Source organism: Bombyx mori, chromosome 17 (assembly GCF_030269925.1).
Source record: "Bombyx mori chromosome 17, ASM3026992v2".
NCBI classification, from domain to species: Eukaryota; Metazoa; Arthropoda; class Insecta; order Lepidoptera; family Bombycidae; genus Bombyx; species Bombyx mori.
The window spans coordinates 7,145,113-7,164,220 of NC_085123.1; the positions used below are offsets into that span (position 1 = coordinate 7,145,113).

The 19,108-nt window shown below is 34.7% G+C and overlaps 2 protein-coding genes across 3 annotated transcripts; one reads left to right on the top strand and one right to left on the bottom strand.

The window, feature by feature from the left end:
- Positions 1-1,410: 1,410 nt before the first annotated feature.
- On the top strand, positions 1,411-6,746 carry LOC101735550 (WD repeat domain phosphoinositide-interacting protein 3). The gene is made up of 6 exons (XM_004925819.5): positions 1,411-1,738; positions 1,841-2,122; positions 2,396-2,547; positions 2,705-2,908; positions 3,174-3,411; positions 4,319-6,746. The coding sequence occupies exons 1-6, from the start codon at positions 1,672-1,674 to the stop codon at positions 4,420-4,422; spliced, it is 1,047 nt and encodes a 348-aa protein (XP_004925876.2). The 5' UTR covers positions 1,411-1,671; the 3' UTR covers positions 4,423-6,746.
- A 2,628-nt stretch (positions 6,747-9,374) lies between these two features.
- Positions 9,375-19,069, bottom strand: LOC101735786 (translation factor GUF1 homolog, mitochondrial). Of its 2 annotated transcripts, none has more exons than XM_021347798.2 (11): positions 18,783-19,069; positions 17,532-17,712; positions 17,296-17,418; positions 16,045-16,558; positions 14,869-15,079; positions 13,403-13,534; positions 12,791-12,906; positions 11,514-11,746; positions 11,310-11,438; positions 10,176-10,259; positions 9,375-9,520 (listed from the first exon to the last, which is right to left on the bottom strand). In XM_021347798.2, the coding sequence occupies exons 2-11, from the start codon at positions 17,703-17,705 to the stop codon at positions 9,395-9,397; spliced, it is 1,842 nt and encodes a 613-aa protein (XP_021203473.1). In that variant the 5' UTR covers positions 17,706-17,712; positions 18,783-19,069; the 3' UTR covers positions 9,375-9,394. The 2 variants fall into 2 exon arrangements, with proteins under 2 accessions (XP_021203473.1, XP_004925878.1); XM_004925821.5 differs by lacking the exon at positions 18,783-19,069 and adding an exon at positions 17,788-18,370.
- Between the last annotated feature and the right edge of the window lie 39 nt (positions 19,070-19,108).

Genomic DNA, 19,108 nt, shown 5'->3' on the forward strand with positions numbered 1-19,108 from the left:
TATCTATGCATCCGTGACAATCCGTGTAATCCACTGAACTTGAACTTTTTGGCGGGAACGCGAGGAGTGAAGTTGTGTGATTTGTTTTATTTTGTCTATTTAGTGTTTCTTCGGGTTTAAATATTTATTATAATTAATTAAGCAAATTACCACCCTTAAGTTGGCCCCTCTTATTGGATATCTTTATTTTTATCGCTCAGATTAGTTAGTTTTTATCAATTATCGTTTGTTCAACGACTATTGGTAATTGTTCGATCATAAAAACAATTAAATTCCCAATTATTAATTATTTTATATCTAATAAGCAAACCATCACCTCACGCCTACATTGCGCATGCGCCGGTTTTGTCAGTCAGCTGGCAATGGCCCTATTTACTAGCGTTTTGTTAACAAGTGCGTTTTAAATTAGATATACTCTATAGAGTATATCTAATTTATTGCCCTTGTAGGCAGACGAGCATACGGCCCACCTGATGGTGAGTGGTTACCGTCGCCCATGGACTTCAGCAATGCCAGGGGCAGAGCCAAGCCGCTGCCTACCGTTTAATACTCTCCACAAGCCTCGTTTGAAGAAGGACATAATATTAAGGGATCATATCTCTTATAAGGTTTGGCACTCTTTAATACGTACACGCGAGGCATATCTAAAAATAGAAAACAATACGTAACTGATAATATAAATATTTACCAAATAATAAAACAACACATTGATAAGTTTGAATAAAAGTTCTAGACAAAAACATCATGAATAAACCAGATTTTTACCAACAAATTTAAAAAATATTGTTTTAACTACATAGACAACCCTACAAACCTGTACCTATTTGTACTTAGGTCGTTTCCGTTTCTCTTATTCTCATCCCAATTGACCCCTATTTCGTTGTTATTTGTACCTAAGACGTCCCCAATATCCCCAAAAACAACAGATTTTTACATGTATTTTTATTTTATCAAATACATTAAATCCAATAATAACTGAGACTTACCTTTAATATATATGATGGTTCAAACACTAAATAACGTTTATAAATCACAGTCGTCTTCTATTATAATCAAATAAATAAAAGAGAGCAAAGTTTCTAGCACTGAAATAATTACCACCACAGAAAGTTAATTTGAAACGCGATTTTTTATAAGTTAGCAGCTATTATCATGCATATTCAGAGTTGTTTTGTGAACTTTCAACATTCTACTATTAAACTACAAAAAATGGAAGATTTTGCAATGAATATAAAACTAATATTGAGCGTCGAAAGAGTTTCCTGTTTTTTTCCCAATTCGCCTCTCAATCCCTAATCGCCCCATTTTACGGTACTTAATTTCAATAGTAGTTTGATGTCACTTCCGTTGCATACCTACGTGACGTTCTGTAAAAATTTTACCTCCATGCGCCTAAAGAAGTTTCACTTCAAAAATTATTTCAAATGGGACAGCCGCTTAGGAGGAGTTCAGTGGCTTAAATACGTACAGTAGAATTATTTATAATAAATATTTGAGCATAATTTTAAGACTTCCAGAGAATTGAGAAAATTGACATTATGATTGACATTGGCAAATGGCAACACTGGTTGATTTGTTTTTGTAAATTAGTTTGATTCTTTCACAAATTGCAAAATACCTAATATTATGTACAATTAAATTCACAATCTTATATCCTGATTAGTGTAAAAAATGAACTTGTCTGAAGAAAATCCATTTGGTAACGGGCTTTTGTACGTGGGCTTTAACCAAGATCAAGGTATAAACGCAATTATAAAAAATGAGTAACTTATTTCTTTTGCTTTCATTGTTGAGGAAATATTGTTATTTGTTTTTTAATAATCGCTTTTTGAATGTACAGGTTGTTTCGCTTGTGGAACGGAAAATGGTTTCCGTGTCTTCAATAGTGACCCCGTACAAGAGAAAGAACGGCAGAACTTTGCTGTTGGCGGTCTTTCGTACGTGGAAATGTTATTCCGGTGTAATTATATGGCTTTGGTGGGAGGTGGTAAAACACCGGTCTATCCTCCGAACAAAGTTATTATTTGGGATGATCTAAAGAAAGATTCCGCCATATCGCTTGACTTCAACAGCCCTGTGAAAGCTGTGAAATTGCGGAGAGACCGTATTGTTGTTGTTCTAGGTAAAACCTTCGTATTGAAACACTACTATGTTTAATTTTAATAGATTAGAATTTTGAAAACTTTGGTTGATGTTGATAGTCAAAACATGGTAGAAAAATTATAGATATTGATAACAATGATACTATAAACTGGTGAATGTTAACAGCTACCACTAAGAAAAGCACATTTTGCACTCAACAACTTGTTGCTTAATGCTCTTACTAGAGAACATAGTAAAGAGAGTCATTGCCTTATTTGAAGTTAAAAATAAAATAATAAATAACTTTTTCCAGAACAATTGATAAAAGTGTATACTTTTACGGCTCAGCCCCAATTGCTCCATGTGTTTGAAACTTGTCAAAACACAAAAGGGTTGTGCGTAGTATGTCCTAACAGTAATAATGCTCTTCTTGCCTATCCCAGCCGAAAAACTGGTCATGTGCAGGTAACAAATTTTATCAATTTATGTATATACCTTTTTTAATAACAAAAAATGTAGTACAATGCTTTAAATATATCATTTCTTAATAACTATGCCATATTAGTTGTAGTTACTATTACATTATCATTAATATTGCTTTCTAAACTTCACCCTTTTTCAGTTAGTAGAGTTAAGTAGTCATGCAGGGCCAAGCACAGCCCCAGAAAGTCATCTAATAGCAGCACATGAGGCCCCTCTATGTTGTTTGGCACTTAATGTTGGAGGTACCAGACTAGCCACTGCTTCGACTAAAGGAACCCTAATAAGGGTTTTTGATACATCAACAGGACAGAAATTGGCTGAATTGCGAAGAGGAGCTCATCAGGTAAAAGTTAATTTTAATGAAAGAAAAACTAGTCCATGACCCCGCATAGTTTGTTTTGTGTTTCTTGTGCAAAAACTGTGTCATTGTTAAGTGAAAGTGTTCAGTGGATCAATGAAATAAACATTAGGAGAATTAACTATGTATTTGAATTATTTACTTTCTAAAAAATTAAATATATTATTGTTTAAACTTAAGTTGTTTACAGCATAAAAATTTTTAAGTATAATAATTTTCTTATCATAATAATTGTTGAAAATGTTTTCAGGCAACTATATACTGCATTAATTTTAACCACACAAGTACAAATCTTTGTGTGACCTCAGATCATGGAACTGTTCATGTATTCAGTTTAGAAGATGAGAAACTCAACAAACAGTCCACTTTGGCCACTGTTAACTTTTTGCCTAAATACTTCTCAAGCAATTGGAGTTTTTGCAAATTCACAATACCAAATGGTCCTCCCTGCATTTGTGCGTTTGGTGTTGACAAGAGTTCTATTATTGGTAAGTATAAAAGTTGTCAAACGACAACTTTATAAACTCTCTATTACAATCTATTTTAATTGTGTTGCTGACTCTTAAAGTCTGTAACACACTACCGCAACGCACCTCAAGGTAGGTGCGCCGCACCATTTGAATCACTCACTTGAAAGTGATTTAAATTTTATACTTATCAAGGGATCGTGTGATAAAAAAAGGGTGCGTGTACTTATGTACGCGCGTAAGAAGTTATACTTTATTTTTATTAAATTAATTTCTTCTTTTTTTAATATTAATTAATTAATAATAAATATTCAGACTCGCCAAGCTACGTCGGTCGTATTGTAATGAACGATTTAGTGGGCACCTTCATTTCTGTTAATTTTGTGTCACTGTGCGCGCACATCATAAAATTTCACTCTCATCAATTTTTCATAACGCGCCTATAGAAGTATAACTTCAAAAACCTTCAGAACATTTATTTAATTACAAACGTCATTCCTTGGACTCCCTCTCTAAAATCACTTAAAATGAATCTGAATAAAAATATTTCATCTTAATATTCCATAAAATAAATATGCATGTGTTTTCTATGTAGAAGGTGAATTTTCTTAACGGAAAAAGGAGCCAGTTTTTAAACACTTTATTTAAGTTTTTTTTTTTTTTATCTTTTTCACGGTGTGTTCTTATGCTTGTTTTAACCAGTACAGATTATTAAACATAATTTATTAATAATTTATTCGACGTCCCTAACAAATTATTATTTTTAAGTAATTATTTCATTTTTGACAGAAATAGTGAGATGGATTGCTATGAATATAATTATTTTGAATCCTTACAAAAACATTGTTGGGGTACAATAAATATTATATATAAATTATACAATTAAAACGTTCATTATTTTGGTATATCATTATGTACTAAATTTCAGTGGTTTGTGCTGACGGCTCTTACTACAAATACAAATTCAATGAAAAGGGGGAATGCACCAGAGATGTTTATGATCAGTTTTTGGAGACTTCTGAAGATAGATAAATATTTTAATAAAAATCATTAATTATATCTTGAGAATATAGGGGATTGATGAATGCTGTGCTAGTAAGATTGTTTCCTATTTTTTTACATTAGACTAGTTTTTAATTGTTGGGTTTATTCCCACGCGAAAATAATTATATTGGTGTTGAAATATTAACGAATCGCAAAGTTTGTTTTCAATTTACTCCATTTTACTTTTTGACTCACAATTGATTTTTAATGCATTATAATATTAATCACTTTTTATTGATTCATGATGTGTAACTTGCTATTAATAGCACATTGTCTGCTTGATCTAGATATGCTAAATTTTGAATAGTACAATTTTTTTAATGAAGTCTGTTGAAATTGTTATTTAAATTAAGTATATTACATTGCTATTGAAAATTTTAATAAAATAATGGTTCAGACATCCACATTCTGAATTTAGATCTAAAAATTTGTATATCTACATTTGATCCACAGATTCGGTAGAATCTGGCGCGAAGTTCCGTTCAAAAATCCTGTTGTAAACGGAGCGCCAGACTACCGACTGTGTTTACTGTAAGCAGAACGGCTTTTTGAGGTTTTTAAATGTAACCAGAATCATATCAAGTTTATTTAATGTGTGACCTATCCAAAATGTGCTAAAGGCCTATTTTCATGGTTTAGGTAGTTGTTACAATAGCTCAAACAGCTTACATTTCAATATTACTATTGTGAGAAGAACTATTTAGAATAACTTAATTTTATTTAATAATATCCTAATAACTGAACTATTTCAGTACTTACTATTACGGTCACGACTTTGACCACCTATCCGACTAGGATCCTATTCTATTCCTATCCTACTGTTCAAAACGGGGAAAAAATATTCACGACAGGTATTGGTCATGGTCACCTGTGTGCAGCACTCACAGTATGTCCAACTTCAAACATAATTAAGAAAATATTAGGATCAACTTAAAGAAATTTAGTAGAATTTACTAGGGATGCTGAGATATATCCCATAATGAATAGTAGCCGGAAATACCTGTTATTGTAGGATCTTCTAACCATAATTCTATCGGCTCAGACCAATACTAGATGAAGTTCATTCACACATGCAGAACACTCACACAGCAAATCAAAGTTAACATTAGCAGAAAAATAGATGAAGTCTTGTAACAGCATTCCAAATGTTTTATTTAAGACCATATATTTCATGTAAACACGACGTGATTGAAAAGACAATTTCAATCTAATATATCTAAAATTATTGAGATCATCAACAAGACAAAGACTAAGTTGGGTTCTAACAATGACAAAACTTGTGGCTTACAAAATAAAAATAAATAAAAATCACGCACTTTACATTTGAAAAAATATTGTTCAAAATAAGCACTTATTTGTGTCCATAATCATATAAGGAAACGAAACAGAAATTGTTAAAATAATTACCAAAGAATATCATTTGTTTCTGCAGTTGATCATAAAAGTAGGTAATATAGTAAAAATTGCTCTAAATTTATGCCTTTGTGATCTCAATTCAAAATTAAATTTTACTGCTGAGCACCGACTCTGCGTTTTATCTATATTTTAATTAATTAATTACATCGAGCATTATTGTTAAAAATCTAGAAATTATAATCAACCAGAAGGGAACATGTCGTAGATTACTTAAAATAATTGTGTAATTATATTAATGATATATAAAATGTGTAGATAAGTTCTACAACAGTCGACCATCGCAGTGTTAATGCGTATATAAACGTATTTTATATTTTGGATGTGCTGGCCAGTTAGGTTTTCTTACAGTTCACTTGGTGTTAAGTAAGTAAAAGTAAAATAATCCCTATCCTTAAAATATTGTATTGTTATATTATTGTAAATGTTATAGAAGCAGGCGGGGCGAATTTGTATCTCTCGCATGGGCAATATGGCAAATTTGTTAAGATAGATGGGGAAATTCACTTTACCTTGGACTCCGGTAACCACCTAACATTAGGTCTTGTCCAACATATGTCCAACGACAGCAATGGAATAAATTATTTGATCATGAAGAAATGTTTGTAATTTGTGTAATGTATTAGACAATTTTTCGTTTTATTAAAGAATACCTTTTCATTGAAACTAAGAATACCAAACAATAGTTCAATGAATGAAGTATGAAAGTTATTGATCTTATCTACAGATTTTTATGATAAAACTTATATCATCGTTTTTTTTTCATATTATGTATTTAGTGAGTTAAACGTAAATACTGATTTCTTGTATGACGATTAATATTATGTGATGTACCTTTACCATGCAGTGTCTTTATTGTAATAAGATTTTTCAAATAAATTAGATATTATATTTTCAAATGATTCTTTAAATTGTATATCCAGTCTAATTTTACGTATCTTTTATAACTATGTGAAGACGCGGGTAATAAATATTTACATTGCAAATTCGTTACAGTAGATAGAGACTAGTTTTAGAATAGGGACAAATCTGGGATGTCACTGTACTTTTGTTGAGTTGTTAGATTTAACTTTGTTGAACTGAAAATTACTTTATTTAGTGTTCAAAGTTTTGTAACTCATTAAAGTTATTAAAAAGTTAATTACTTAAAGTTAGGTACCTACCTAACAATTAAATAGTGCCAGCCCTATCGAAAACCTCTACTGTCCCCATACGTAACCTGATTCACCTCAAAGCCAAGGCGAATCGGGTCAAGCTAGTTTTTTCAGTTTTCAGTTTGGTGTATATTTTGGAATGAACTATGTAATGTATAATAACGCATCGTATATAAAAAGCCTCCGGAACCATTTTAATCTCAATTTTATTGGTAATAAGAAAAACCATTGATTTGTGTTGGATTTGGAAAGGGTCCCGATTCCCCCAATCCACGGTACGTTGACATATTCAGCCATGTTGAGTAGCATCGATGTCGTGTCAACGCTTACATACTGTAACGGCAAAGAGTACGGATTTACAGCCATACTATACAGGTGTATCGCGCTTCCGACTCAACAGACTGTTTCCGGTTCAACGGGGTATTCGGCAACCAGCGGTAATATGACTGACGGAGAGTTATCGACTATAGCAGTGTTTCCCAAAGTGATCTATATCGACCCCTAGGGGTCTATGACAACCTGCAAGGGGTCTACGTCAACGAAAAAAAATTTGGGGGTCCACGATAGTGGATCTCAACACATACACTGATAGTACCTATTTGCTTACATCATACTATCTTATAACATCAAGACATCATTAGCCGAGGAGATTTAAGATTAACCCTTACAAAATTGACGCCAAATGTTGATAATTTATTATTAAAGCATCAGGTTCATCCTGCTCACTAAAAATATTGACTTATTGCTTATGTTATTTTATTTATAGTTTATTTTATGTTACGTATATTTTACATAACAGATACAAAATTTTATGTTAAGTATTTTTAATTTAAATTCAATTAATAAATGTATAAATTAACTTGTGTTTTTACTTTAAGTTTTTAACATTAAACTTTACTAGTTAGAAATTTACAGGAAATCAATATCAGGTAAGTAGGGGGTCTATCCAACACGGAAAAACATGGCAAGGGGTCGACGACACAAAAAAGTTTGGGGAACTCTGGACTATAGTCTCGACGACCTGGCCGGCCGAGCCCCCCCGGATGAGTTGCGAGTTTGGTTTAGTATTGACTACAGAAATCAACCTGTCCTCTTAGCAAGTATTGTATCGGACGTGGGGTGATTGTGAAGGGGAGTCGTTAGTCGGTTAAGGCTGCCTGTCCACCGGAGCGGTGTGAGGCAGCGGAGCGGAGAAACGGAGTATCCAATAAGATTGCACAAAATCAACATCATAAGATTGTAAAATGATTTTATGCAATCTTATTGTTTAATATTTCTCCGTTTCTCCGCTCCGCTGCTTCGCACCGCTCCGGTGGACGGGCAGCCTAATGGGTGGGTCTCTACCATCTTCGGCCACAGAGTCCCTTAATATCCACCCGCAACATTGGGCACGGGAGCAGTTTAGTTCGGCTCCCGGCCTGGAAAAACAAGAAATAGATAAACCACATCGATGATCCACTTAACGCAATTTTAAAAACACCATCTTTTGATTATACTAACTCTATAGGTACTTCACCGGTCACCATCCTCGTCGAACCCGTCGCTTGCTACGAAGGGCTCGACGAGCGAATTAACCCATAGACATAGCCCACTGAGTTTCTCGCTGGATCTTCTCAGTGGGTCGCGTTTCCGATCCGGTGGTAGATACTGCAAAGCACGGCTCTTGCTAGGGTTTGCGTTAGCAACGTCGTCAGGTTTGAGCCCCGTGAGCTCACCTACTAGTTAAGGTAACGCTAAAATAGCCTCCCGAGGCTATCAGCTTAGGTAAGAAAAAAATGGTAAGTACTATATAATTGCACCTAAGAGAATATAAAACTTTTATTTGTGATATTAAGATAACGGGATTGTTAAAGTTGTCGGATTAAATTTTAATTAGGTACCTAACGAATACTTAAAACGTTCCGTCGATAAATCGTAAATTAATTTGTACTAGAGGTCCCGCAGTAGTCGAAATTCGACTATAATTAATTGGAATTCTAAGTTTGTACACTATTATGATTGTATTTTATACTTCTATATTCACAAATTTCGCCAAGACTACACTATAAAAAATATTAACAAAGACAAACAATATTTAATCTCAATTTGACAACAGACGTCAAGAACAAAAGTTTGACAATAATTAATATGCATGCGTGTGTGCGTCAAATACATGGTATAATATAGTGTGTGTAATGTTTTCTTTATTGATTTAATGTATCTTTTATGCATTATTTTAAAAAAATATTAGCATTGTGCACTTTTTCTCTATATTCTCTAGAAGTGTGGAAAATTTCATACTCCTCCGTCCGCGCAATTTTCGTAAAAAGGGATACAAAGTTTTTGCTTCACGTATTAATATATAGATTTATTCGGAATCATACAGGCCAATTATTTGAATGAGAGTTTTATTTCTACTTTTTCAACACGTCTATAAACGTATCTCTCGGAATTTTGATGTTCGCTACGCTGCGCATTTTTTTCTTACCCTCGGCTTGTTGCTTTAATAATTTCTTTCTTCGAGTAACGTCGCCGCCGTACTGTCGAAATAATTAGTTCGTATTATTTTGTAATCAATATAAATAACAATTATTGTTTATCCAGTGTGCTTTCGTGAATTTATCAATTTGACTGTGATGGAACGCGATGCAATTGTTGGCACTGCGGGATAGGTTTCTGTCATATGAGTCGACTATTATCAAAGCCGGCAATGTGACTTTTGGACAATTATTGGTAAATCAGAAAAACGAATTATTGACTTTGTATTCCATTGGCAGTCACAAAACTCTTCTGAACGACATCTTAGATAAATAACAGGTTAACTATTAACCTTAATTTAATGCAGGTTTTGAACCGTATTCTTTGAAGGAGACGATTATATTCAAATCAATCTGTATTGACATATCAATATATTTTTTTTGTCCAAATGCACAGATTGCCACCTTTGATAATAGACGACTCATATATAATACCATCAACGTAATAATTTCGTTAGTTTGACCTAATGTACTGGCGATGATTAGATATGAAGATAATTATTAAAATTTTAATTAGGTTTACTACCAAAGGATGTTTTTAAATATTTTTAAATCATATCTCGCTTTCATACGCTAAGAATGAACGTGATTGTCAATTAATTTATTAAAGAGTGTTACATTTTGCAAATTTGAATCGATACTAGTAAAAAAAAATTACCAATTTAGCGGTGACGTCTTTTCTGTAGGCTTTGATGGTTTCTCGTGCGAATACTTTTCCCCCCACTACTGCTTGTATGGCAACCTACAATAAAATAATAAGCTTATGGTTCTTAATTGTTTTAAATCAAATTTCCATTTTATCAATGCAGAGTTTGTAAGTTTTCGAATGTTTAACGTAAAGTTAGGTACCAAAGAATTAGTATACACACAATCATCGCCATAGATTTTGGAATGAAATTTAAATTTAGCTTTCCTTTTTTTTAAATTTTTGGGTTGAGCTGCCAGTGTCATTCATTATACGTATCCCCTACATTCTCGGGAGAAGTATGAAGAGTTACGTGGAGTTGACGGTAAACAAAGAATCATTGACCATCAAGGTTTACATCTTGGGACCTAGGGAACGAGCGACAAATTTTGCAATTTCGTGATCTTCTATGTGAACACCACCCATATCAGGATCGGAATGTCGAAATGAAAATATAATGGTTTGCAACATCCGAAACGCTAAAGCAGCTCATAATGCATTGGTAGCATGCCCCGGGCGTCGCATCCAACGTAGCCCAAATCACCACACACATACCGTGGATGCACACTAGTGTGCTCAGTGCGAGTTTTTTAACGTTCTCGATGGCGTAAAAGTTAACCAAAATTTGTGTGGAGTTGAAAAGTTTGCCTACATTTGCCGCTAGGGGCGCTGTTCCACTTTTACGCTATCGAGAACGTTAAAAAACGAGCACTTTAGTTTACGTTTACAGACAGAAACAAGCGAGTCGGGAAATAATATATATTTTTTTTATTGCTTAGATGGGTGGACGAGCTCACAGTCCTCCTGGTGTTAAGTGGTTACTGGAGCCCATAGACATCTAGAACCGTCAATGCGCTACCCACCTTGAGATATGAGTTCTAAGGTCTCAGTATAGTTACAACGGTTGCCTCACCCTTCAAACCGAAACGCATTACTGCTTCACGGTAGAAATAGCAGGGTGGGGCGGGTACCTACCCACGCGGACTCACAAGAGGTCCTACCACCAGTAATAAATAATAATAGTACCTATACTCGTATAACCTTCATAAAAAAGTTCTACAAAAATATTTAAATTTTTTAATGAGTTTGATTGGTGTCTTAAATTACCTGCACCATTTGCCTAGGGATCATTTCTTTTAATTTCTCAGCTAATCTCCGCGCATTATACTCTAGTCGACTAGCGTGCACTATTGTTGATAATTCATCAACAAGCATACCATTGATTAAAATATCCATCTGCAATACAAGAGCTCAATTAATAATGTAACATACGAGATAGTAAATTGAACAAAGTAGACGACACACACGTACTCGGACCAAAGAGCTGGAGTGAAAGCCGTCATCTTCATAATCAAAGCTAGCGAATCCTGAAGTTATGCTTTTTAATGTATCGTGAAAATCGACGACGATTTCGGATAGCGGTAGGATAAACTGTAACATGGTCATCGTGTCGTCGACTGCGCTGGACGGTAGGGGTGTGCCCCGTCTGTCTATGCACAGGGATGTCACCGCGCCTATGTATTCTACAGGTGTAATTATTGTACCTAAAAGTTTCGATTAAATTAGGAATATGTAATTTATTTTATTATGTTATTTTACGGGTGGTAGGACGTCTTGTGAGTCCGCACAGGTAGGTACCACATGCCTGCGTATTTCTGCCGTGAAGCAGTAATGCGTTTCGGTTTGAAAGGCGGGGCAACTGTTCTGTTGGACTGTTCAAACTGAGATGTCTTAAGGTGGGTGGCGGAATTTACATTGTAGGTTTTTAAGGGCTCCGGTAACCGCTTAACCCCGTGGGTGGGCCGAAAGCTCGAACACCCATCTAAGCAAAAAAATAAAAATATTCAGTCAAGGGTGGGACAGCCGTTGTAGCTATACTGGAGACCTTAGAACATATATCAAGGTCGGTGGCGCATTTATGTTGTAGATGTCTATGGGTTCCAGTAACCACTTAACACCAGGTAGGCTGTGAGCTCGTCCACACATCTGCGCAATAAAATAAAAAAATCTGAAAAACTTAAATGCATTATATGTTTTTTTGTTTTCGACGTGTAGGCGAAATATCAGCCCAAGATATTAAGTTGAGACCGATGCCAATACAACGAAAATGCCGTCACCAGCTTTTAGCATGACTGCACTTTGCGACAGAGACAGGCTGGATCGCGGCAACGCCCGTGGGCCCACAAGAGCAGCGTGTATTATCCGGTGAAGCCATTGGTTGCCTTTTACGACTTCCACTATGTTTGTTACCTTAGTTCACTGGCTAAATGTTTTTCATTCGTCATTAAGTATAAAGCGTGAAATGTGTTCTCGACATGAGAGTCAACGTTCCAATGTGTTACGGTTGGAATGGTGGGGTAGAGATTGTACTATAAAACTTAAACTTTAAACTCATGTCTAAGGATGGATGGCGGCAAAAATGTTGCTGATGTCTATTGGCTCCTGTAACCACTTAACAGTAGATAGGCCGTAAGCTCGTTTGCCGGTCTAAGCAATAAAAAAAAGGTTATAAAATTATACTAAAAATAACAAGTTAATATCTTTAGCTAAATATTATTTTTTGTTCAAAAGAATGTTGTGATAAATACCTTTAACAAATGGTTCGAAATATTCTACTACATTGTTTGGGTCCGGTAATTGTAAAGGATTTGTGATTAAAATTTCATCAGTCTTGTAATGTTTTATAAGTTTGGCTCCTTTTATTCTGTGTAAAAATATAATTTAATTATTATTTTGACATTTTTTGAGACAAATTACTCAATTTAGTTATTAATTCTGGCTTTAAGGGAAAAAAAACATCGTTCTGTGTGACGTGTTCTTTTGAAATATAATTACTTTACAGTCTTAAAATTTGAATGTTATTCAATCATGTAAAAAAGTTTAAGGGCTCAAATAACGCTAGGCAAATTTTAATAATAGCAAATTAGTATTTTCAATTAAAATTTATCAGAAAATCAGAAATCGTAATGGCCTAAGTATAAGGCAGGCCATTTTTTTTAATGAAATACATACTTGACTAATGTTCATGCCTTTGGCGTGGAAGGTATAACATTGTGTACCTATGTAATAAAAATCAAACCCGTAAATGATGTAATTTACATAATTACTGATTCCAGTATATTGAAAAAACCGCACATTGCGTCCTCAAGGTGCTGGGTCAGCAAGTAATACTAAAAAAATGTTAATTCAATGAAACATACTTAACTTTATAGGGCACTGAAGGTGCTGTGAGAATTGCCTCGGCTTTGTGTTCTTGCAATAAACGTTGTGTAAAAACATCTAAGTGCAACAAGCCCAGAAATCCAATACGCCATCCTTGACCTAGAGCTGGACTGGTAACAAATAATTATATTTATTACACTAGAGTTGTGGTCGAACTTACGCCCCATCCGGTGTGAATTGCTGATGGAATCCCACAGATGTCACAACATGAATGTCGTCATCCACTCCTAGGCATGAGGTCGAAGGTTTTATGTTTAACAACTGTCTCACCATTCCCCGTATATAAATTTTTTTATAAATATGATTTTGAAAGCGATTAAAAACTATTTTTAGTGGGCGTGTTGTAATTCCCCACGGGTAGGTGCCATCCTGCCTGTTACTAACGCAAAGTATGCATTTTAGTTTGAAACAAAGGATAGCTATTGTAACAACGGCCATCAAGACAGCGGGATACCGCTTTTTTGAAACCAGGATGTTATTGAGATTACACACAGAAACTATTAAGTTGTATTTTATTAAACTAATCTTTTTGTCAAACGCCATTTCGGAATATGAGACATCACATTAACCGTAACACGACGCTACTGTTATTATATAGGTATAAACAATTAAAAAAACTAGTCCATTCGCGGTCATCAGTGCCAATGAGTGTTTTTTTCCCCTACTTATTTGCTGGTAGCCTAAGAGGCTATTCCAGCTACGGTTGGACGGGTAGGTGAGCTCACAGGGCTCAAACCTGACGTTGTTGCTAACACGAACCCTAGCAAGAGCAGTGCTTCGGAGAATCTACCACCAGATCCGAATCGCGACCTACTGAGAAGTTCCGGCGAGAAACGCAGTGGGCTGTCTGTGTGTTAATTTACTCGCCGAGCCCTTCGTCGCAAGCGACAGGTTCGACGAGAACGATGACCAGTGCTTGGGATACCTAGAAGCACTGTTAGTGGATCGGGAGGATCCGAAATGACGTGTCACTGGGCAGTATTTAAGGGTTAGTTAGCTCGGCGAACTCGACGATTATGACGACGAGGACGGTGACCGGTGCTTGCACCGAGAGTGAATTCGGGCGATCCCACAAGACGTGTTTCGGGCCGACGGCGGCTTGGCGTTGCCCCGTCGAGGTCGGAGCCAATGAGTGTAAAAGTTCATTCACAGAGCAATTTTCTTTAAAATTATCTTATTCATTATTACTAACTATAAAATAAACTTGTTTTTTATGTCTGCCTATCTCCACTCTGTTTAATTCTCGATCCATTGAATGTAGAATGAAATGAATGAAAATATGTAGAAATTGGCTCAGTAGGTAATACAGAAAGAACACAACCAACTTAGTTTTTAAGCATGGGCTTAATTGAACGTGACATTTTTTGTCTGGAGGCGTGGCTAGGCCGGCAGACAATGATGAATCACTATTTTCTTAATTCAAACAGACTAAAATTTAAGTTACCTTGAATCTATCGTAACTGAAACAGCCGAATCATTTAAAGCTAATTTCTTGATTGCATCACTCAGTAATATATGCTGTGATTGGTCTGCAGGAAATATACCAGCGTAGACCATGTGCTTCACTGCAGGTGCAGATATTCTTTCACTAGCATTAGCTAATTCTTTAGCTACTAATTGATCCCCAACAGAACCACCGCCTTTTGGTCCACAACCTAAAAATTAAAATAAATTTTTATTGTTTAATTCCTGACCTGACTAAGGTCCTATATTTGTGTACGTAGGTACTAAATTATAATTATATATTGGTTCTAAGATGTTTTTAGTTTATAAACAACGTCAACACCGCTGCTGACTTTGAGACAAATGTCATTGAATTTGTAGTTCATATTTTTAGTATACATTACTATTCAGTAGGTACCTATTCAACTAGGTTAGGTTTTTTTGGATTGAATTGGACAAGACGATGGTACCCGCGTCACTGCGTTCTCTTCTAATGCTTATAAAAGAACGAGGATCCCAATTCTTAACCAGGGAATCGGACAATTTTTTTTTAAAGTTTCCCTGCTGACGTAAAAAACAAGCGACAAACTAACGTTAAATCGTAAACCTAACCGAATAAATTCCATTTTCATTCAATCCATTTTCAATCAATTCCATTTTCTCAACGACTAAACAAGTTTGACAAAACCTCGTGACAAGACCGAGAATCTTTTTTTAAATAAATAAATGGTATTCGATTTTTAAAACCAAGGAGTTTTCAATTAAAAAGATTTTAATATGACAGGAACAGTGGAAATATTCCATTCCCGATACTTTTAGTGCAGCCCTCGTAAGTGTGAATTTATGAGAAAAAAATTATACTAATATAGGTTAATTGTGTGGTATTGTGTCTAAAATAGCACTACCCAATGGTACCCAAACCCCTATGGTTGACTTATGAGGCGATTAAAGCATTCATCAGAGATTGTGCAGCAACATTCTCAAAGTATAATAACAATGTATTGCAATCGCCAACTTTATTGCTGATGGGCCTATTCTAAGCATGTGTCCTGCTTAAATTTTTATTCAATATTACTTAATCTTCTACTACTACTATGTAGTGATGAAGGGAAGTAGTTTGAATATGAGACCTTTCATTATGATCCTCTAACTTAGCAGAATTTAAAAAAATACTTACCTACCATTACAACTTGACCTGCAATAGCTTCATCAATGGGCTCCTCAGTAGGTCTCAACAGTGCCAAGTGCTTCACTGTTTGTAATTTCGAATCAGATTGCCATTTCACTGCTTGTCCAACTTTAACTGTCCCTGAAGTAATATATGCCAAACACAAAACCCCTCTATATTTATCATGCCATGTGTCTATTATGTGAGCACGGAAATGATCATCTAAGACAACTTTTGGTGGTGGGATCCTCATTATTACAGCTTCTAGTAGCTCTCGCACACCCCAACCTTTTTTTGCTGATATGCTTAAAACTGTATTAGGGTCTATTTTGAATACTGATTGTAACTGTTCTTTCACTTTGTCAGGGTTAGCTCTTGGAAGATCCACTTTGTTTAGTGTTGGTATTATTACTAAATTGTTTCTCTTAGCTAATGAATGAACAGCTACTGTTTGTGCTTGAATACCTTCATTAGCATCCACCAGCATAATGACTCCTTGACATGCTGTTACACTTCTCACTACCTATAATGAAACCGAATATTATAGGATAAAATTCCAATGGAGTAGAACAAATGTGACAATGACAATATGATCATATCATAAGGTTTCTGTCTACAGTATAGTTTATAATATTATATTAATCAGGATACTAGCTTGTTCACAAGGTTTTTACAAAATATAATATTACACATTTATGTGATGTTTAATTTGGTTTCACAATCTAAAATAATTATATAGTAGCATATATCTTGAAGCAATTTGAATCAGCCTAATCACAACATTACATATCTTAAGAATTACCCATAGTTGACTGTTGAATAGTTTCAAAGGCTGATATAGACATCCACATTACTGTGGTGCTGGTTTGTGGTACTTGTTCACAAATTTACTGATACCATACTATAATAAAAAGCGTGTGTCTACAGAATAAAGTGAATTTTCATTAATTGCAAGTGTTTAGAGAAATTAAGGGATAAGTAAAAATTACAAAATTTGGACCCTTAAATTTCTTTTTTTTGTCCATTTCTAATAAATTCTCTCTCCCCTCATCCAGTGACTTAATGAAATGTTGCTATTAACATATCCAATATTTATAACTTAATATACTTTGTAGTCTCTATTAATTGTGAGAAAAGAAAACAACTTCAAGAAAATTGTTACAAAAAAAGTAGTTGCAGTTCTTATCTTCAAATGATTTTCACGTAATTTGCTTTATATCTGTGTTTTTTATTATGTATCTATTAGATTAATAATATTACTTCATTGGAGAAATCCACATGTCCAGGAGTGTCAATTAAATTGAGTAGGTACGTCTCATTGTTATATGTGTAGTCTAGAGTAGCCGTGACTGCCTTCACTGTAATTCCTCTTTCTTTTTCAACCTTAAAATTCACAAAAAATATATAATTTAAGACCATTTGTAGTTTTAAGGTTCGTTCATTAGTAATCAGATTAGATCATTTTGAATCTATTCATTTTGTATACAAAATTTTACCTGTAGTTGGTCCAAAACTTGAGATTGTTCATCGCCCGGTTTCTTTACACCGGTTAACTCAAGAAGTCTGTCAGCCAAAGTGCTCTTGCCATGATCGACGTGAGCTACAATGCTAAAGTTCCTTATTTTTTCCACATCTACATATTTCCTAGAGTCTGAACTCATACGTCTCATTAAGACCCTGGATAAAGACAAAGTTTAATTTAAATTTGGAGTAAACACTTTTGTTTTAACCTATAAACCAATATTATTTTACCTTTGATGATATTTAACAGAATTGTAATACAAGTATTTTATAAAATTTATATTAGTAACCATTATTCTAATGGTTACCTACGTATGAAGCGATAACTTGCATTCAAATTATACAATTACTTTCTTCTAGACATGCGTAGTTCCGGACCTAAATAGTTCCTGGAACTATGTCCTCATATGGAACTATATCATTCAATCCGAGTTGTCAAAATTAACATGTTCAGACAGTTCCATTTCCATTCCAAGTGTACTGTTATGCAGGAACTACGAACGCGTTGAACATGACGGACATGCGGACATGATTAGAGCATAGGTACCGCGCGGCGCGGAGGCGTGGCGCGGCGAGTCCACCCGAACGAGTCTCGAACCGACACGAGTCCACGTAAAGAGATAAGGCGACATATGGCACGAATACGAGAGAGTGAGATGGAGCGAGTGCATGAAACTGCGTGTGGAGCTCTTTCATATTACATTTTTATTAATATTGAAGTTATGCTCTACGACCTACGTGTTACAGTCGATAGTTGAATAAATTAAAATGTTTTGCTATGGATTTTGACCTTGACCATGCATCATTTCTACGAGCACTTAACCTTAAGTGTTTGTGGACCATTTCTTAGAAAATCATAATTCAAAATTCGAGAATTTTAAAACATTCACCACTTTCGCTATTCGGTATCTCGGTTATGGGAAAAAGGTTGTAAGGCTACAACGAGCTTAATTTACGTTGTATATCAGAATAACGTGGTATTTTAATTAACAACTGATAGGTTATAGTTTCCGGTGCATCGTACAATACCTACATTGAAAAATAATGAAAGTAGTAGAGGAGTTGAAATTATGACAAAGTAATTACAGTACATTAATAAATTATGCAACTAGCTGTAACAATGAACCTAAAACTAAAAACCTTACAAAATAATAATTACAATAATAATTGCCATAAGCGGCAATCTATTTTTATATAGTGCTTTTAAAAAATTGTATTTTTAATACCTTTTTTGAAAAATATTGTGTAATTAATAATAACTTAATACGTGATTCGCTACACTACAAACAGCTACTAGACTTAACATGTCCGCGGAACTAAACAGCTTCAAACAGCTACTAGACTTAATATGTCCGCGGAACTAAACAGCTACAAACTACAAACAGCTACTAGACTTAACATGTTCGTGAAACTAAACAGTTCCGCGAACATGTTTACTGGAACTAGTTCCGACACTCAAAAGAACGATGTCATGTTCAATCCAGTTCCGAACATGATTAGCGCACGTCTACTTTCTTCATTCACTACAATCAGCTGATTTAAATGTTGTTAG